This window comes from Pipistrellus hanaki (genome assembly GCF_964339955.1).
Source record: "Pipistrellus hanaki genome assembly, chromosome: 1".
NCBI lineage: Eukaryota > Metazoa > Chordata > Mammalia > Chiroptera > Vespertilionidae > Pipistrellus > Pipistrellus hanaki.
In genome coordinates, this window is record NC_140503.1 from 146,435,374 (window position 1) to 146,457,698 (window position 22,325).

The following is a 22,325-nucleotide window of genomic DNA, read 5'->3' on the forward strand; positions in this document are numbered from 1 at the left end:
AGCTTCTGTTGTATGGCTGCAATTTGATGGACAGTATTCCATATGTTAGGGATAAAGCCCAGAGATTAAAAATATTGCTTCCTATGGAACATTTAAATTTGGGATCATTTCTAGATTTTGGGTTACCCTTTCTCTGGCTGTTCATTTCTCTACATTTTTTTTTTTTTTTTTTTTTTTTTTTTACCTCTTTCTTCCATTCAATAGGTATAATATGGACTCTCCTGATCCCCCAACTCCAACCTTGTCTAATCAATGTTTTCCTTCTGGCAAAGCCTAATCAGCCAAGGACAGGATGAGCCATGGTAAAGGAAGCATACAGAGGACCTCACATTTTTTGGTTTCTTTTTCCATGTGTCTCCTTGATGGCAAAGTGGAAGATTCCAAGGGTCAGAGTGTCTTGGGAAAGAGGCTATTCAATTATTTTATTCTAAGTTAGCCCAGACCATCAGGGTGGAATTTCAAAGATCCTGAATTTAGATTTCCATCTATGTTAAAGATCTGAATAACAGTCAGGCCTTATCTTCCTCTTCCACCCTTAACCAAGTCTCAGGTAAGAGATGATCTAATTGCATTGTAATCAGGAGTGTAAACATTTTAGCTGTCACTGAATTTCACAGTTTTAATAAGACTAAAGTTACTGGTGAAATTGTCGGCATCAGCCACAGGATAATATGGCAGTTTTTAACTTTACCGATGTTGCATACATTTACATTTTATAAATGGAGAAAATGAAAGAAAAGCAGTCAGCTTTCCTACTGCTCTCCCTAACTGAGTGTGACAATCCACTCAGATGGGGGCTCAGTGTGTGGAATGGCATGTCATTTCTTGAAAGTGTGGATGTGAATATATAGGCTGAATTTCCAAATATAATAATCAAAAGCAGCTTCTATAGGGATTAATTAAACCAATGACTTGATGAGCTTTTAAAAGAATGTTAATACTACTGGGAAACCTCTGATCAATGTTTTTCAGAATCACTTTAAAAAAACAGTCATTTCTATCACTGTTTAGAAGCTAGAAAAACACCATTTGTGTTTATTCTACTTTATGGGCACTACACAGTGAAATTAATTTGTTAATTGTTTTCAAATGATTTTGGTAGACTCTCTCTATAAATTGGTAAAGCAGAAGAATTTAGTGGTTAATTCTCATGTATGGATTTTGAAAGTCAGACATAGCTTTAAACATTCATTTTATTTGCAGCAATTGTGCATAAACATCAGACAATGGGAAATTCACTTTCTATTCTAAGCTAGCAAGGTGTGCCTAAGAAGTAAGTTGATGAAATTTTAAGTCTTTTAATAAGGAATATAGGTTGTAGAAATATATATTAATATGAGATACAAAATGTTAGGAAAACAATTTTCTCAGGATTACATGCAAATAAGCACTAAATAAGGGAAGGTTTCTGCAAGCATGCTGTGACAATTGTTACTTCTGAATGTGAGAAATTCAGGAAATGGGCCAACCACTGAAAAGGCAAATATGTGTTGAACAAATTTGTGTTTTCATGGTTATTCCAAGGACAAAAGGAGTAATTTATTAAGGTTAGTGCCTAAAACAGGCCCCATATCGTCTACAGAGCATTTTACTTTTCTGCTCTTGTTTTCCTTCCATTTTCAAAATGGGAAATAGCTGCTTCAGTGGGAAAGTGCATTGTAAAATGCAAGAATTTCATTTTCAAAGAATGGAATTGCTGGGGCACTCAATTTTAGGCTTGATATACCCATCTGAAACAGATACAATGTCCATAAATTGTGGCAATAATAAAATTTGAAATCCAGAGGGCTGCTTTTTCTTTCATAGTATAGATTTGCCCTGAAGACAGCAAATCCAAATGCAAGCTTGCTTCACACAGAAAGCACAGTGTCTGCAGATTCTTGTTTCATTATAATAACCTGAAAACGAGATCACAGGAAATGTATTAGTGAATAATGGATCATCAATTGAAATTGATTAGCTAGCACGAAATCACACCCATACATAAATCTTTCTAAGGAACAATCACCCTTGGCTTGAAAAATACATGTGTTTATTCTTTCAGAAGAAGAAAATGAAATATTTAAGAGTATTCTGTTTGTTAGACAAATGATTCCTTCAAGTTCCTAATAAGACTGCTTTAGGTTTTTTTTTGTTTTGTTTTTAAATTTAATATATTGTAGCTGTTTTTCTTACCTTCCTTAGTGATCTTTTCTGTAACAGAAACCATATTCCTTTTCAACTTGGAGTCGAGCAGGAGGCTAAGAAAACAAAAAAAAAAGATGAAGATCTACTATTTCTTCATTTTTTAGACTGAGCAAAGAAGCATAAAAACAGTCACATAAAAGCACCTTTGTAGAGGGAACTGACAAGACAATTCTCCATCTTAAAAAGAAAGATTCATTGTAAAGCTCAACTTCATCAAAATTCTGAGTTCAAATTTTATTTCCTAGTGTTGGGAATTTGTATTTTTTTTCTCCTATTCAAAATCTTACTCCAAAATGACATGTCATGGTTGTACAGTCCTTTAGCTGGATCTTCATTTGACAAAGATTATTTTCATAAATTTTTGGGCCTAGCAGAGTGAGTTTAATGAGTCAAACATTATAGACTCATTAGGTCTATTGCCCATTGGTGGTCACAGAATGATCCAGAAATGCAAATACTTCAATCAGTTCTTAAGAGTGAATGGCTTTTATGTTTACTTATGATTTATTTGAAACATTAGAGATATTGAGGGTTATTAAAATTTGGTACACTAAAATTTGTTTATTATGAGAACTTACCAAGGGCTCTAATTCTGGATTTTAGCAAGAAATCCAACTGCCAATGACTTGGAGTATCCCACAATATAGATAATTGGAATCACAATTTTTATGAAGAAAAATTTGTCTTTAGGTCATTATTAGTATTGTCTTGAACTATCTTGGTTTTCAATTACTGATGTTTTTGTTTAGTGTTATTTTTAACTTCTCATTAGCAAGTGAAGTAATGCATATTTACATGAACAATATATATATTTATTTTTCTATAACTAGACATTAAGGACTGTGTACATTATGAGACAAATAGACTGATTATATTCTTATTGCTAAAGATGATGTCTTCATACCTCCTCTAGGATTTATTTGGTCCATACTAGCACCTGTGGAATTAAGCTACATTTTGGTCTCAATGCCTTTTTCCTTTAATCAAGTTCCTTCCTTGCCTTTTTCCCCTAATAGTTGATTTATTTAAATTACTGCTCATTGATTTTGCACACAAATGCTTATGTAACCTATTTTATTCATATTTTCCAAATGTTTCAAAGCATAATCAGGATAGAAGGCTCTTATGGTCTTTCTTAACAAAATTATTTTTTACTTTTGCATTTATAAAAATTAAGATAAACACAACCAACCTTATTGCTGAGGGGTATGTTATATAAAGTATTTTCAATGTGGACACGTTCGTTACCTAGAAATACAAACTCTGTTATTATCTTTTTATTCATTCACACATTTAAAGATTCATTCATTCAGCACTTTAAAAAATATGTATATACCCAAAGAGTAGGATATGTGTAAAGAGAAAAATTACCAAAGAGATAAAAGGGCATACCGAAAAGGGACTCTTGGCAAATATGCTATTAATTTCTCCTACCCATAAAGATTCACTTAGGCCGAAGCTGGTTTGGCTCAGCGGTAGAGCGTTGGTCTGCGGACTGAAGGTCCCAGGTTCGATTACGGTCAAGGGCATGTACATTAGTTGTGGGCACATCCCCCGGTAGGGGGTGTGCAAGAGGCAGCTGGTCGATGTTTCTCTCTCATCAACGTTTCTAGCTCTCTATCTCTCTCTCTTCCTCTCTGTAAAAAATCAATAAAATATATTTTTTAAAAAAGATTCACTTAGGTAGGACACTGAGGAGTTGCTTCAGCTCAGAAACAGTTCAACACCTTAGATAACAAACCCCATTTGATTATTCCTTCTTCCTTTATTTTTCTTTTCCGCATGTACCAGGATTCACCAATAGCAAAATATACTTTTTAAGAAAAATGATTCCTAATACCTCCCGTTGGCTCATTCTACTGCCCTCCTGCCTGTAGCACAGGCTTCCCACTTTCCATTCCAGCTACACTGCTTACTTCTATTGCTTCTCCATTCTCACAGTCAGTGCTTTGGTTCGGTCCATCGAAACTTGCTTCTGATTATCCAACAGCTGCCTGGCTGACCTCCATTTCCTCTTTGTAGTCCCAAGATTCTGCATACATTCTTCCCCATTACACTAAAGTGAATCACTCTCTCAAGTGTTTTTCCAATTTCATTGGCTCTATCAATAACTTCCACTCATCAAACATCAGCTCTTAGTTACATATACTGTATCTTTATAGCAATTCCCATGGTGGAATTCTTACCTACATTTTACATATTAGGAAGCTGAGGCCTAAGAAGTTTAAGTGACTTGCCAAAGGTCACCACTGGTAACTTGTAAAGAGCCAGGTCAGGGAGACTTCAAAGTATAAGCTTCTTTTACTTATATAACAAAGCCTCTAGCATTGCTATTCTAAAACTCACAATTTATTGGTTATCAAGTGGTTTTGCATATAAATACAAAATCTTTGTGAGATTATGCACTGATCTGCCTAATAACATTAGGTTTAATGTATATTGGACTTGGTTTACTATGTGTGTTGACTTAGTCCTAAATCCTCTCATACATACCAAGCACTTACCATTTGGATGGTGCACGATGGTGAGCTTATCTAGAAAATAAAAAGACAAAAACCATCTACTAGGTTTTGTATAATATTTATTCTTAGCTTTCTTCTTTTTATTGCTACTTATCTTTAAGGAGAGCATGAAATTTCACCATTGGATTTACAAAATACTAACCTCCATCCACTGAGTGTGAGAAACCATGTCTTTTATTTCCCTTGTCGTTTTTTCCTCTTGGTGCTTGTCCCAAGGTATTATAATTTTAGATATGCTTGACACTTAATAAAAGCTTGCTATTCTGCTTCAATAATCTTTTAGCATGGGCTATTCCATTCTTTTATGAAATTAACATTATTCAGTAATAATTACATATAGTACAATTCAAACATTTTTAAGAGTATAATTGTGATAAATTTATACAGCCAGTTAGGAAAGATAACATGTGATCCTCCACAAAAAATCCTCTTGTGCCCCCTTACATCAAACCTCACCCCACCAATATTTCTGATAACCCCTGATCTATCTACCTTTAGTGGATTTCTATCTTTAGTGGATTAATTTTATCTAGAATTTCAGAGCATGCTTCTTTGTGTCTATCATCTTTCACTCAGTATAATATCTATGATTGTCTTTATATATTTTCCTATTTTGTATGTTATGTCACCTAATTTAAGTTTAGGCTTAGTCCCACTGAGGGCCTTAGAAAAGACATGGGGTTCTCTGAAAGTCAACCCTGAAAAAAAGTACAAAGCCAACCCTACCTAAGTTCATGTAAGTAATCAAACTCTCTACTAAACCCAGAATTTACACTCATCAGAAGAATTCAGATTAGACAGCAGATTACCTATTATGTCCAAAACTTAATTTTTTAAAGGCAGAGATATGAAAAAACTGAAAAATATAAATCATACAAAAGCAAATGAAAATCATCAATAAAAACCCAAGATGATCCCACTGCTGACTTTAGCGAAGACTTTACTGTAATTCTGATAACCATAGTTAACTTCATAAAAAATGGTTTTAAGGAGTGAATAACAAAGATATCTCAGCAAAACATTGAAACTATATAAAATAATGAAATGAAAATTATATAAATTAAAATTATAATAAAAGAAACAAAAAAATTATCCAATGAGCTCATCAGTAGATGGGATATAACAGAGTTACTAAAGTTGAAGATGCCAAAACCGGTTTGTCTCAATGCATAGAGCGTCAGTCTGGGGACTAAAAGGTCCCAGGTTCGATTCTGGTCAAAGGCATGTAAATTGGTTGAGGGCACATCCCTGGTGGGGTGTGTAAAGAAGGCTGCTGGTCTACGTTTCTCTCTCATCGATGTTTCTAGCACTCTATCTCTCTCCCTTCCTCTCTGTGAAAAATCAATAAAATATATAAAAAAATAAAGTTGAAGACAAAACAATATAAGTTATTCAATATGATGAACAAAAAGATAAAAATCGTTAAAAAGAAAGAGCCTCAGAGACATGTATGTAGAACAATATAATACAGTGTAGCATGAATATACTTAGAGTCCCAGAGGAGACAAAAGTGAGTTTTGGACAAAACATTTTAAAAAAAATAATGGCCAAAATTTTTGCCAAATTTAATATAAAGGGCCTCTATACAGTTCCAAGAACTTAAACAAACAAACAAATAAACTCCAAATAGCATAATTGTTAAGAAGACTCCATATAGGCAACTATGGTCAGACTACTTCTAACCAAAATAAATAGATATTTTTCAAAGTAGCCAGAGAAAAAAAGTCACATTTCATGTAGAGGAAAAAGGATAGAAATACTAATTTCTCAACTGAAATAATAGAGGACAAAAGAAAATCTAATATCATTGAAATGCTAAAAGTAAAAATGACCACTTAGAATTGTAAATCTAGAGAAAATATCCTTTAAACATTTGTTCCAATAAAGACATTTTCAGGTAAATAAAATCAGAGAATTTACAGACAGAAAAATTGTAATATAATAAATGCTGAAAATGTTATAGAGGGTGAGGGGATATTGGAAACAGAAAATTATACATAACATATAGATGTAAAATATTAGAGTGTTTTTTTCTCCCTGTGTTCCATGTGGATCTTAGAGCAGCTTAGTTTTAGACTTTGTTATAGTGGGTCTACAATGGGTCCTACTCTAAGTCATGGTCTTTCCACCTTACATTGCGTGGCATCACAGCAGAATGCCAGGTATTTTAACAAAGTGTTAAGGAGATCTCTCCACTCTGTCTGGGCAGGAGCTCAAATATCCCAGTATGGCTTTTTTCTAACTCCACTCAAATTCTAGAGTCTGCTCTGCATTCAGTGCCCTAGAAACTGCTACCTTGTGTGCCTCAAGCGGTCTTGCTCTGCATGTGCACAGAGTTCTTCTCTCAGCCACAGCCCTGTGGAGTCCCTCGCTCCCTCTGAGGCTACCTCTACACAGCTACTGCTTCAGTGACCCAGTGCACACGCCCCTCTGGTCTTGGATCTTTGTCTCCTCAGTTTAATAGGGCTGCCTTGTTTTGCACAGCTTGTAGCCGGGAAATTAGTCTCTGGGAGCTATGGGAACTACTACAGAAGTTTTGCTTGTCTCTGGGATTCTAGCTTTAGGCTTTCTATTGTCCACTTCTTGAAATTAGTTGTCTCCTATTTTTGCCCACTATTAGTGTTCTATACAGTGGGAGAATTTATTTGCTACTACTTACTTTGGCTGGAAGGAGAGCTAGTAGCTTTCTAATTAGGATACCAATGATAAAAAGCATTGACTTTGGATTCAAACAGAAATAGATTTTAGTTTCTAATCTATGTGTCTTCAGATCTCTTAGTGTTTCAGAGTCTTAGTTTCCTTATTTATAAATTGGAACTAGTGCCTACTTAAAAAGGTTACTATAGGAAGTTAATAAGGTAATGTTAAGTGTATAGTAGACAGTCAATAAATATTAGCTACTGCTACTACTTAATGTTCCTTAGCAAAATTATTTATTTATTTTATAATTTTATACTTTGTTAAAATTTTCATCTCATTCCACATTAGAATGGAAGTCTGTAGAACTTAAGTTATCTGTTACTTTAAGAGTATTTCTTTCTTAGAAAACATTTCTAAGAAGGCTAGAATTCTTTGTGGAAAAGTAGATAACAAACCAATGATATGAAAAGGGTGAGTTTTAACAGGGTGACTTTCAACTTGAAGTACTAGCTAAAAGCTATACAATATTACTGAAAATGGAAAGGATGAAAGCTTGAAAGCTTTACTAGTGGTTGTTAGTTTTTAATCGTTTGGCAAGAGCAGGGACTTGGGGAAAGAGTAGTTAGATAGCGAGAATGCATTTATTTTCAAATTTGGAATGTGTTGTTTATCTTTGGAGAAGATTTACCATCGTAACGATGTTTGATTCGTGTTAACATTGAGAGGAGTGCTGTTTGTTTGTGTTTTTGTTTTGCTCTGAGAGCAACTGTTAAATATTAGCAAGGGGAATCTGCACTGCCATGAAGCAGGCTAGCTGCAGGGGAAGGCGACAGGAAATTTCAGTGTAAAATGATCCACGTGTGGACAGTTGTGAGGACTGACTATATCGAGACTATTCCAACTTATTAAAAAGTGTGATGCCTTAAAAATGTGATACTCTGTATAACAACTCATGTGTAAAAACTGGAGCAGAATCATCTTGTTTTCAACTTACATAGAAATCAAAGCGAAAAAGGGTATCCATACTGAATGTCCATTATGGGTCAGAGGAGGTGAAAGCATTTAATATATTAACTTATTAAACCACTTTCAGCTATGGGTACTTGTTCCTGTTTTGCAGACCAGGAACCCGAGTACCAGGGGTTAGAGGCATTGTCTGGCCACACAGCTGAGAAGTGATAAGAGTATGGATTTGAAGTCAGGACTGCTTTATTCCAAAGTCCTTGTATTTTCCACTTCTTCACACTATCATTTTTGTCTACTTACCATAGACATTTGCTTCTTCTGGCCGCTTCCCAATAATGCAATCCCTTAGTTGGCGTAGTTTTTCCTAAATGAGGGAACAACCAGGAAACAGAAATAAAGATTTACCCAAATTTTTATGGGTCAAGATGAAACACCAACTACTATAGTCAATTATTTATATATTTACTTATTTACTCATTTATCAATGATGAAAATCATTGATAGATGACCTCCTGCATGCCCCCTCCAGAAGATGGAGCCTGAAACCTGAACATGTGCCCTGACTGGGAATCAAACCATGACCTCCTGATGATGGTATTGGCACAGATTGAGAAGCATGGACAATGATCAGTTTCAAAACTCTACAACCAGCGTACCTCACATTGTTTGGCAAAGTCACTGCCCTTGCTCAGCACTGCAAAGCCTGGACCATGTCTAACCACCAACCCACAGCTAGAGCTGCCCCTCAAGACAGATGGTTTCTGACATAGGGTAATCTCAAATATACTCAGAAGTCCCTTTGCCTAAACTATGCCCTGTGGATTTGACATATTGTTTATATTGTTTTCATGAGCATTTTTTTAAAGATAAAAACAGATCCCTTAGGAAAGACAGTATATAAAGTTATTAGTGATTATTTATACTTTGGCCTAAACTAGCTCATTAAATGTGTGTCATCAAATACCTGCCTGACAACTGGTTTCTAAGACTCGGGGGCTTTCTGTGATGAGAAGAAAAAGTGTTTTGGACATAGAAGGCTTGTGGGATACAGAGAATAAGATCCTGATACCCCTCCCTGAGGAATTTCCTCGGGTATATATGGTACATCTTGTTTTCATTCTCATTGCTGAACCACCTACTCCAATCCCCTCTCAGGATGTAAATTATATTTATAGAAGATAAGGCTAGGCTTATCTGAAGTTAATGCTCATGGCGGGTTAAAGGGAAGAGAAGATAATACTTCTCACATTGCATTTAGGACTACTGTCTGATATGGTTCCAATCATTTTCTTGTTTCAAGTCTGGTCTAAGTAAAACTCTTCTGAATGTTGAACACTTGTTCATATATGGACAAGTCACGCTAGTTTCATCAATGAGACTCATAAAGCTTCACTATACTAATGACAGCCTTAGAAGCTGGTTAGGTATTAGCTCTAATGCGTTGCATCTCGAGACTGAATTCACGCAGTCTAGATATTTTCACCTTTTAATTGGTAGTGTGAACACGTCTACTTCTTGTGGCTATTTGAAAACAAAAACAGTTACCTGTATTTCTTGTGAAGAGTCAACATTTACAAAGAGGCTTGGAGCTCTGTCCATGGGGGAATGTTCCAGAAGGGACTGGGGACAACATTACCTGCTGAATCACTTCCAAGCCTGTCTTTCCCATCTGCCAGTGTTTAAATTTCTCAAGGGCTTCGTCGACAGACAGTTTCCCACTCTTCACTTTCTCCTGCAGGAGGATGAGTTCATCTTGCCCAGCAGCCACGCAGCCCTTCAAAGTGGGAAAGGCTTGACTCTCCATCCGAGGTCTGTCTGCAATATTAGGGGAGGTAGTTTCAACAAGAAGTTAGTCTGTGGCAACTGGAAAAGAAAAATTCTAAGAAACAAGCAACTTGAGTTTCTTGTTCTTTCTGGTCTAGAAGTAGTTACAGAATAAACCAGTAGACAGTGTTAATGATTTTTTTCTAAGGATGGTGGTGCCTGGCACGTAGAGTTGTGGTTAAAAATAATGTGGTGCATCTCTGAAAAGAAGAGGAAAAACAGTAGCAAAAGTTCCACCCTGCACTCGCTGTGGGCAGTGCCAAACACACAGTCTTTTTGTGAGGATTCATTTAAAAATGTGCCCCAAAATACTTACCACAGTGCCTACCACATAGTAAGCTAAATAAAGGTTAACGTTATTATTAAAACTGCATACTTGTGGAATAAACATAATCTTTTTAGCTTTGGGAAAAGAGACCTCAACCAAATTCCTAATGTCACAAGAGGGTTAGGAACATTTGAAATTTTATTCCTAAAAGATTTTAAAATAATTGCTGGTCATTTTGTAGTGAACTGCTTTCTTTTTACGAGTTTATTTTGGGAGCAGCCCAGGTATTCTTTGCTCAGCACACACACACAAAAAATAAAATAAGATAAAAGCAACAACAAAATGGTAGATGGTCCAATGTTCTGTGTGTGGCTGCTTGCCTTACGAAAGGCTGCCTAAAGTGCAGAGGTGGCACACTGCAGCCACGGGGGACTTTAGTGTTTTATTTGTCCCACGTGGTGTTTGAAGATACACAGGGTCCACCTGCAGGCCTTTAGGGATATTACGTGCTCTCCTGGCCACATCCATCCCTGTCACTCCTGACACTCACTGGTGGATCGTACTTGTGCTGCCTGTCTGGCTACAGAACTCATTGGAGTTTGTAGCTTCTCATTCATATATTTCTGTGAAGTCCAACATACTCACTGCCTTATCTCAGGAGGCGTGGGGTCACTTAGCAGCAGCAGTGACTAAATCAAATATTTAGATTTGACATGTGCACTGTCAAGTCTAAATATGCCTAGAAACTCTAGAAGCAGAGAATAGGTGGCCCCACCCCTGTGTACTAAGGAGCTGTCCCTGGATATATCACTCCTTACTTGAGGTCCCTTCTTCAAGAAAGAAATAGATCAACGAGACTGCTTCCAGAGCATACAGACAAGGGCAGGGAGAGGGCGAGAGCTTTAAAATTCTCTAGGAATAAGGATTCTTTGACAGTGTCAGGATTGGTTAGTTTGGAAAAGAGAAGTTTCTTTGAGCCCCTGATGGCAGGTTTAAGTATGTGAAGAGGACTTGAGCCTCGGGGTAGTCTTGGAAGGACTTGTGACATGGCTCTCCGTTGTGAAAAGAACTCTAGCGGGGCATCTGGGAACAGGGATTCAGAGAGAGTCCCTTTCTGAAAAGATTCCCATGCACCTAAAAATGCTCCGTGGCCCATAATTCCCAGGGGACTTCCTTTGCTTGTCTCTTCTCTTCAGATGTCCTATTTCCCCAGAACTAACAAGATGTCAACAGATCCTGTACTCAAAATCTATTCTTTCAGGGATGACGAAGCATGAAACCCCAGGGGAACTGGAGCTGCTCAAGTCAGCCTGAGGGCTCGCTGGTTCAGTAGCCAAAAGCACAGATAACAATTGAGGTCTTGCTCCTTGTGCTATGTGCTTTTTATAGGTCTCCACACTCCAGTTCAATTCAGGAGATGCAGTGCACTGGAGAGTTTTACCTGCCATTCCTGCCAGCGTGTGGAGGACTAGCATCATCATCTAACATGCTGTTTCACTAGAACCTCCCTCCTATCATCTCTTTGCCTAAGTGTGAATCCATTTTTATCTCAAGTAACCCATGCAGCTGAATTTTCTGCTTTTTGTGGAAGTTGTCACAAGAAAAGTCTTTCTGGAAAACTGTACCAACTTCATTTTTGCTGTACATGCAGATGTAGCTTAACTAAAAAAAGAGATAATGAATCCTTTTAATAATAAATATTATTTTCAGTCACCCCTTCACATTTTGAATTTTAGCTACTAAATTAAAAGTAAGGTGATTCTTTTTTGGGGGGAAGAGGATTCAGTCCTGTGTAGTTGTGCAGAGAGAACAAAAATAACAAGTCAGGAGCAGCGGAAGTTCTATGTACCAAGTCCCGGAAGTGGGGTGTTCAGAACTAGACTAATTTTTCATACATCTGCTTTTACCTTTATTTTCACATGAGAAAGATGAAAGAAAATTGCTTGATAAATTGCTAAAAGGCATGATAAGTTGCAAAGGAAAATGATTTAGGCACTTTACTAGGTTTCTTCCTAAGGGTAGACTAGTCAAACCAAGATGTGCAACCTGTAATTTTAGGTAGGGTGTGCAAAATTGCTTTCTTGCATTTAGATTACTAGTTTATGGAGGATGGAAGGATTTTTCTTTCCTCCCCAATTTTATACATATTGTTAATTTTTAGAAGCATTAGTATGAATTTAACATGCTTTTCCATGGAAAGCATCAGTTAGGTTATGAAGTGTACATACTGTGGATTCTTGGTCTCTTATTATAAAAGCTTCAAGACAAACTGTAGTTTCTAAAGTGTTTTTTAAAATCTCTTCTTGGCCTTTTGGCTAAGATCGAGTGTAAACTTTTAGTTTCTTTTGAATTATTCTCTCTACAACACATTCCATTTGAGCAAATGTAGTTCATATAAACATCAAGAAACCTACTATGGTGAGTATATACATCTATAGATTAGGTAAGAAAGAAAATTGGGCTTTTCATTAAAATTCTTTCTCTTTACTCAGTGACTGGCTAGAATATATTTTTACTGAAATTTGGAAACAACTTGATTGCCCAACAACAAGGAAAGTTAAAATATAAAATATTTGCTTAATAAATATTAGGTAATTATTAAAATAACTAGAGGCCTGGTATATGAATTCGTGCACAGGTGAGATGGGGCCTATCAGGCCTGGCTGAGGGACTATCAGTCCCTCCTGGTGGGGAGGGACTGCAGGTAGTTGGCCAGCTGGCCCCACCCCTGATCCGGGTGGGTGGTGCAATCGGGCCAGCAGTGCAAGTCAAAGCAACGGGTCATTCTGGCCTTCTGGTTGCTTGGCTTTTATATATATATAGAGAGCAATAACTAAAAAGATAAAAGTGCTTATTATGTAATGATAAGTATAAAAGCAGGATAAAAATTGTATATAGAGTAAAATTTTAACAATATCCATGTTGTGTATATAATAATGCATGGGAGAAAAAATTTAAAGATGATGTAAGTTGATATCAGTTGCAGCTGCTCTGATCAGAGGTGATAACTTCTTTTTTCTAATTTCCAACACTATAATACTATGTTGTTTTCACAATAAAAATTATCTTCCACTTTGCTAATGGGTTACCCATGGAATCCACACCAGATAGAGTACACTTTATCATATTGTATCATCTTACCAAATTATTTTGGGAGTAATTGGAAAGAACTTGTCAAATACAGCAATTGGAGAATCAGTGATCAAGATTTAAAGCAGAAGTTACTGTTTTGTTCCACAGCCAGGGCATTGGCAGGTAAATAAGCTCAGACCCACATGCACAGACTAACAAATATCAGGAATATTGACTCATTTGTAAGTTCCAAGCAAGACTCCACATTTCCTCAATGTAGGGCTGCATATTAACAAAGAGTCTGTCCTTGACTAAACTTTAGTCTGGCCTGACCAAGTCCTTTTCCAAAGGACACTTACCTTTGTACTTCCATGTTTATCTTTGAGCTGCCTAATTTAACAGGAATCATGCTAAGCCAGAATCTCCTCCTCCTGATATCTGATCAACCTCAATATTTGATCAGTTTCCTTATCGTCCATCACCCCCCAGGTAATGTCTGATCACCTGCTAGCCTTCAGCAGGAACACTACTAGGTCAATTTAGCCAGAATCCCTCTTAACTGTGATGTTTTCCCTTGGTAATTTTCCATCCATTCCCTGCCCTTTCCACATACTTTACTGCTTGGCTATAAACCCTTTTATATTCACAGTAGAGGCCCAGTGCACAAAATTTGTGCATTGTGGGGAAGGGGGGGTAAATCCCCTCAGCCCAGCCTGCAGCCTCTCCAATCTGGGACCCTTTGAGGGATGTCTGACTGCTGGTTTAGGCCTGATTATGAGGATCAGGCCTAAATCAGCAGTCAGACACCCCTCTCACAACCCAGCACTGCTGGCTCTTAACTGCTCACTTGCCTGCCTACCTGATAGCCCCCAACTGCCCCCCCCCCCACAATATAGTTATCCCAACTGTCTCCCCCTGCTGTCCTGTTCACCCCTCATAGCCCCCCCTGCCAGCCTGCTTGGCCTGGTCACTGCCAACTGTCCCCTCGCTGGCCTGGTCACCCATCACTGCCCCACCCCCCTGCTGGCCTGGTCACCACCCATAGTCCCCCCTGCTGGCATGGTCATTGCCAACTGCCCCCCTCTGCTGGCCCAATTGCTCCACACAGCCTGCTGTTCAGTTGTTTGTTTGTCCATCACTAACACCCTGCCATCCTTGTTGCCCCACACTGCCTGCTCTTCAGTAGTTACTCTGAGGGTATCCTGACCAATTTGTAATTTACCCTTTTATTAGTATGGATATGAGACCAATGCCTCCTCTACTGCAAAACCACACTGCAGTGGTCCCTATAGGTAAACCATAGTCCTTTTTACTGTTTTGACAATCATCCAAATAAAATTTTCATTGAAAATTATCTTTGAACATGTCACCTTACCATTTAGAAAATAAAGTACTAAAAGACAAAATAACTATCACTTAGTGTTAGTGTTAGGAACATTTTAATGTTTCTCCTTTTTTTTAAACCCTCACCTGAGATATTTTCCCCATTGGTTTCTAGAAAAAGATTGAAAGGGAGGGAGAGATAGATGAGAGAGAGAGAGAGAGAGAGAGAGAGAGAGAGAGAGAGAGAGAGAGAGAGAGAGAGAGAGAGAGAGAGAGAGAGAGAGAGAGATGTGAGAGACACACCAATTGGTTGCCTACTGGGGCTGGGGAACCTTCTTTTTAATTATACATTTATTTTCCTAAATTGGGCTGATATTTTTCCTGCTCCTTTTTCTTATTCATATAACCTAAGAATGTTTCTATGCCACTAAGTATCCTTTGAAATGTGTTTTAGTGGCTATGTCTCAAAGTTTATATAGTCAATATAGTATTTGACCATTCTGCTACTATTGCTATTTTTTATTCTTTCTACAATTATATATTATTGTTACTTAAAAGTCTTTTACATAAATCATTGGCTATTATTCTCTTAATAGTCTTAGAATAGACTCCTAGAAGTATATATATATATATATTTAGTTTAAACACTTTTAAAGGTATTAACACTTAGAGCCAATTTGCTTTCCTGGATATGTGTTGCTATAGTCAATCTCACTGAGATGATGGAGTGCTGCAATATTTTGCATTATTTAAGTAAAAAATGACATAATCTTAATAATTTTATAATCTAAAACTTTTCTTTGACTGCTAGTGAATGTCATGCCAATATAACACTAAGCACTGTGTAAACACTGCAGAAGTTGCAGACTTAAATGACTTGTATGGCAAGAGGTGCTACATTAATTTTTTATTTTTATTTTTTCTGAATGATTGCTTGATTTCAGCTGTCTGTCTATCTATCGTTTAATTTTCTTTGTGAACTTAGAAGCAGTCTTCCAAGCTGTTGTCTCCTTCCTCCCCCCAAAATATAAATCCTTTCAATCTTTTAAAAGTGATTGGGATTTTATTAAATCTATAAATCATCTTAGGAAGAATTTAGACTATTTATCTCTCTATGCAGAAAAATCATGTTCCCCTTTCCTAGTGGGAACTTTTTGTGTTTTCAATGTACAGCAAATACGTTTTCTTTATCTTGTTCCTAGCCTTAAGGAGAATAGCTCTACTCTTGAACTAGAAAGATATTCCTAACCATGCTAAGAAATCATCTTTTTTATTATGTAAGATTTTTAAAAATTATGAATAAACACTAATGGTTTATGTCTTTTTTTTAAATCATTATCTTGTATTCTTTCTTAATGAAATAACTAGCACATTAAATGAATATTTCTACTACATGGGATAATTCATATAATAATAGAAAAACATCTTTTACCTGAGTTTGAAATAACTCAGTGGCAAAACTCATTCCTGTTTAGATTTTGGGTTAAAACATTCTTTAGTTATTAATCTAGCCATATTTTTTAAAAATTCTTTTATTACCTGATATAGTTTTTTAAGTATAAAAGTTACATGTATTTATTTTTAAAGAACATTTTATTACTCAGAGCAGTTTTAAATTCATATTAAAATTGAAAAGAAGGTTTAGAGGTTTCCCACCTACCTCCTGCCCCCTCACACGCATAGCCTCCCCCATTGTCAATACCCCCCATCAGGTATGGGAATGGTACATTTGCTACAACAGATAAGCTTGTATTAACACATCATTGTCACCTGGCATAATTTGGTGAATTACTATCTCTCTTTAAAAAGTCATATACTTTCACATATAAGAAAAAATAATTCCTTTGATTCTGTATGCTTTCATGGTGAATTTTTTTTTCCCAATTGGTGTTTTCTCTTGATTAGATTTGCCAGAGGACTTGCTAATTTCCTCTTTTTAAAAATAAACTTTTAGATTAAGTCAACATTCATTGTGTTTTCTCATATAATTTTTCAAATTCTACCATTATTTTCCAAATTTTATTATATTTACTTCACTGGCTTCATTCCGTAATGCTTTTCTAAAGAGTCTGTTTCCTGTCTTCCTCCTCTTCTGTAAAAACTATAGTTTTAAGGCTTTGATGTTCGCTCTGCTAATAGAGAAAGTGTGTAGGTCTGTTTTCTAAGCAGTCAATTGTGTTTTAATTTTCTTTGCCTTCATAGTTTTTCAGATTTTTTCAGTTGTTCTTATTTTAATTTCTGTTATTAATACTTCAAATATTGCATTGAGACCAGAAAGTATGCTAAATATATACTATTAAGTTTATTTTATCAGCTAGCATATTACATTATCAATTGGGGAGTCATGAAAAGTGTACATTACATTAAGTACAAACATTCTAATTTTTACATACCTTCTTTTATTTATGTTTTTGCATTTTTACTACTTTACCAAAGATTCAAAGTGTTTATAACCTTTTTACTACTGTGGTTATGTCAGATTCTTTTATTTTATCACATTTTATTTAAGCATTTTAATCCTTTAATACTTGCCACATAAAAGTATGTGAATGACATGCTTTTATCTGGATTTTAAAATTTAAATAAATAGAATGATTTTCTTTGTCTAATAAGTCATTTTGCCATGAATTGTATTTTTTTTTCTAAAATGAAGATTGAAACAACTTTGTTTCTGTTTCTTTAAGCAATTAGTTTTCAAAAAATTTTCAGTGATTTTTGGCAATGTATCTTTTTAAAACAACATAGTTTGACTTTGTCTGTTATCCAAATTTGAGTCTGTGTCTTTTGTGAAAGAGAACTATAAATTTAGACCTGGCAGATGAGGGTACAAATCTCACCTCTGTATCACCCCACCTTTGTCAACATCAGTTTCTCTGTCTTTAAAATGAGTATAAACTTGCTTTGAGGCACAAGCAAAAACCCAGAAAGTCAGAGATAGTTGTTATTATGATTACCTGGAAAGACATTATAGTAGGTGATTATAAATAGGGGCTTAAGAGTAAAATAGAATTAAGTTCACGTTTGACCTCTACCACTTATTAGCTTTGTGAACTTGGTTACATAACCAATCCTTCTTTAAAAAAAAAAAAAAATCTATCTCATAAGATAGTTGTTAGGACATAATGAGCTATTGTATATAAATGTTTAACACAGTGCCATTTGTCCTCAATGATTGTTACTGCCTGTGAGGATGTTCAACTGACACATGTATTGTCATAGCTGTTGTTCTTATATATAATCTGGTTTTGTGTACTTATTTGTGCCATTACTTATAGTTTTTTACTTTTTAAAAATTTAATTTTTTTGATTTTTTTACAGAGAGGAAGGAGAGGGATAGAAAGTCAGAAATATCGATGAGAAACATTGATCAGCTGCCTCCTGCACACCCCCCACTGGAGATGTGCCCACAACCAAGGTACATGCCCTTGACTGGAATCGAACCTGGGACCCTTCAGTACACAGGCTGAGGCTCTATCCACTGAGCCAAACCAGTTAGGGCAGTTTTTTACTTTTTAAATAAAGACTATCTATATATATTATATATACTAACAAAATGGTAATATACTAATTAGACCATATAGACCTGACATCTTCCGGACAAAGTCACAGTGGCGGGAGCTGAGGCAGAAGTAGTTAGGGGCAATCAGGCAGGTGAGCGGTTAAGAGTCAGCGGTCCTGGATTGTGACTCACAGGGATCAGGCCCAAATCAGCAGTCAGAATCCCCCGAGGGGTTTCCAGTTGGAGAGGGTGTAGGCAGAGCTGAGGGATCCCCCATGCACAAATTTGGTGCACCAGGCCTCTAGTATTTATATAGCATAGTACATAGAATATATGGCACATATCCTCATATATAAAAAGCCAGGTTCCACCACAACCTAAACATCTGGACGGATGACTGAATACCAGGCTAGGGTCCCAGCTGGGTGTGGCAGAAGTCAGTCCTGGGCTCTGGTGGTGTGGCGGGAGTCAGTCCTGGGTCCTGGCTGACCTCAATGAGGAGGTGGGAGGGAGCTGTGGGAATGGAGCCATGCTGCCATTGGACTGGTTTCTGGGTCCCTCCTCCCACCTACAGGCTCCAGGGAACCAGAGCCATGCTTCGATGATACTGGACCCTATCGGAGGGGCCCTGGGTTGTGAGAGCGCGCAGGCTGGGCTGAGAGACCCCTTACCCCCCAAGTGCATGAATTTTAATGCACTGGACCTCTAGTTTATGTATAATTATGTAATATTAAGTGATTTGGAAGGTACATACTCTATTTTAAAATAGTGTTTACTTTTCTAAAATTTTAGAGTTTTTTTTACCTTATACTTTTTTTTATTAGTAAAATCAAATAAAAGGGCATGATTTTGTTTTTTATTTCTTCTAGTTTTAGACATTTTTATAGTATTTGAGAATTAGATCCATATTATTATAATAAAATTATGATTTGATGCATTATGTATTTGTTCTTTATCACTAATGCTTTACATTCACATGGTTTATAAATAAATTTATAACAATTACTTAAATGGAATCCCATGGAAAGGAGTTTTTAGGCTTAAAATAGGCAGGTTTAGGAAGTTTTAGGAATTAGGGGGTCCATGAGGAGAATCATGGGGCTGGAAAGCTGGGAGCTAGCCAAAAGTATACATTCACAGAATAATAGAGCTTCAGAAGGTATACATTCACAGAATAAAGGAGCTGCCAGACATCATACATTCATAGAATAAGGAGACTGGGAGCTGCAGAAGATATACATTCACAGAATAAAGGAAAGAAAGCCACTCATTCAGAGAGGGAAGAGGAAGGCCAAAGGAAATATGAAACAATAAGGGAGAAGCAGAGGGGAACTTCAGATGAGGTTTGAGCTCTGAAGCTGGTATAGTGAGCAAAATGGATATCAAGACACAAAGAATTGCAGCCTTTATAAACCTTAGAAAATAGGGACTTAGTGGGTCTCTCTCTCCCTCCCCACGTGGAATCTGTGCTTGTTTCTCAATAATTTTTCATCTTTTCCTATACCACCTTTTGTCCATGGTTTCATTCTTCAACTCTACCTGGACAAGAACCTGGGAAGCCATCATTGCATCCTTCCCAGGGGAACAACATGCGTTCCAGTTCAATTTTTTTTTGTGTGTGTATGTGTGTGTGTTTAACCATGTTTTAGTGAGTTAATTACTTAGTACAAATTCTTTAAGACCATGACTTCTTTTTTGAGCTATTTATTTGCTCCATCTCTCATTTTCTTAGAATATTTTTCTGGTAACAATATTATGATGACATATAATAGAAATGTTATCCTTTCTGAAACCCTAGCTATCCAAATTATGTATTTGTTTACTTCTGACAAAACAAAATACCTGACTAAATTTAAACAACAATCTTTTCCCAATAAAAAGTGCAGTCCTTTAGTTCAAAGTTTTGTTATACAGATTATGTAATTTTTAAACTGATTTTTAGTTTTTAAAAGAAAATTTAAGTTAACATATTTCCTCAGTACTTTAGGATTTTTCTTCATCTTTATAATTCAAAAATATTTGCTAGGGTACTTTTAAATCTAGATATATTTCTTTACTTTTTCTTGGATCATAGTGAGCACAGGAAATCTACATATTCCGTTCCCACTACCCTGTTCTCCAAAGCTTCATTTATCTATTTATTTATTGTATTGTCTAACCCAGTGTTTCCCAACCTTCTCTCATGATGAGAATCACCTGATGGAGTTGTTAAAACACAGATTCCTGAATCCCAACTAAGAAGTGCTAAACTAGGATTTTTGGGAACATATAGGTAAAATTGCATACCTAACTTAGTGCTCTGTATATAACATCTGTCTTAGAGCACTAGTTAGGTATGCAATTTTACCTATATGTTCCCAAAAATCCTAGTTTAGCACTTCTTAGTTGGGATTCAGGAATCTGTGTTTTAACAACTCCACCAGGTGATTCTCATCATGAGAGAAGGTTGGGAAACACTGGTCTAACCTATTTTAAATATACTTATTATACAAGACTTGGCTACCTGTTCTCTGTATCCTCTAATTGTTTTCAGCCTTTCCATGTATTGAGAACAAAACCTTCTCCAATTATTTCTCTATTTCAATAATTGATTTCACGCACTGTCAGTCTTTCTGTTCTGACCTATGTGGATTTTAGTTTCCTATTGAAATTTTAGCTTCTAACTTGCTTTTATTTTTATTACACTTTCTCTTGCCACCTGATCCCTTTTCTTCATGTCATATGGTTCATCTCATCCTGCCCTCTTATAAAAAATGTCTTTCACCTGCTCACTTTCACTCAGCCTGAAATGAAGGCTTACATACTTTTTATAGTTTAGTGTCTTAGAACATTTTATAAAAAGCTAGAATGTTTTAAAAAGTTATAAATTGTTAGTTGAAATGTGTGTGTGTGTGTGTGTGTGTGTGTTTCCCATTTTCTCCATGTTAATACCGTGGCACTTTGCAGAAGACATGAGAGTCTTACTCATTAAAGAACTATTTACAGAAGTTATCCTGAGTTTCCAAGATGAAAAGTTCCTTCCTTTCCTCTGGAGTAATTTTTTACGTTCTCATATTATTTGGCCTTCTTGAAAGAGAACACATCTATAGAATAATGTTCACCAAGAGACTTAGTGTTATTTATCCTTTGAGTTTATTCCTTGTGTTCAGATCAAACTTTGATTTCTGCTCTAGGACTGCAAAGGTCTTTGGTAAGTATGGTTCACAGCTCAAGATCCCAGCGTTTAGCAGGCTTTTGTCTAGTGCAGCTTTGTCACCTACAGGTGGGACATGGTTCTTTGGCAATACACAACGACAGGTCTGCAACCGAGATCCCTGCATAAATGACTATCAGACTTCTTCTTCACCCTCCTCCACCAGAGTTTTACTTCAGGCTCTTACGAGACAAAATGTCACATGAAACACCTTCTCCCACTTTCTATCGAGGGGACTACTCTTTGCATGCATACAGAAAGACCAGAGCTGGAGAGGGCAGAACTTTTACAAATTAGCATCTGTGTGAGTGACAGCTCTGGATAAGTTGGGGGACTACTGACTTCATTTATTTCAATCTTTTCAGTCTTAGAATCAATTGGAATAGTTCCAGCTCTAGCATTAGATTTTTCTGATCTTTGTTTTCACTGTTATTAAGAATTCCATCTTACTGATGCCTTGTCTTCAGAAATATTATTGAGAGGCCACACTGTGGGCTGTTGATACATCACTATTTTAGACAAGAACTCAGCTATTAAATTTTTTTCCAGGTATAAATTTAATAAAAAAGCTTTTGTGAACAAAATGGCAAATGGAAATGCAAGTTATACTGAAAAACAGAACTGAGTCCATTATTCTTTTATGGAGTACAAATGACCACATCTTGAAAATTGTCTTTTTTTTTTTCTTTTTAATATATCTAGTACTGGCAAAAACGGCTTCATGAAAATACCTCAGAGACCAGTATTCTCTTTCCCCAAATAAGGGTAATGCCATCCACATTTTCCCAGGTCTCCTACTTAGAGAGAGTTTATTCTTTACCATTTATCAAA

At 36.3% G+C, this 22,325-nt stretch overlaps 1 protein-coding gene across 2 annotated transcripts in view; it reads right to left on the reverse strand.

The window, feature by feature from the left end:
* Window positions 1–1,284: 1,284 nt before the first annotated feature.
* BANK1 (B cell scaffold protein with ankyrin repeats 1) overlaps window positions 1,285–22,325 on the reverse strand; it is a 300,521-nt gene continuing 279,480 nt past the window's right edge. Inside the window, exons 12-17 of one of the 2 annotated variants that reach the window (XM_084901803.1) lie at window positions 9,952–10,130; window positions 8,616–8,679; window positions 4,692–4,721; window positions 3,380–3,435; window positions 2,176–2,240; window positions 1,285–1,898 (exon numbers count right to left, since the gene is read on the reverse strand). In XM_084901803.1, the coding sequence (XP_084757929.1) occupies window positions 2,181–2,240; window positions 3,380–3,435; window positions 4,692–4,721; window positions 8,616–8,679; window positions 9,952–10,130 (389 nt within the window). In that variant the 3' untranslated portion in view covers window positions 1,285–1,898; window positions 2,176–2,180. The remainder of the gene's footprint in view (window positions 1,899–2,175; window positions 2,241–3,379; window positions 3,436–4,691; window positions 4,722–8,615; window positions 8,680–9,951; window positions 10,131–22,325) is intronic. The other variant, XM_084901804.1, reaches the window with a different exon arrangement.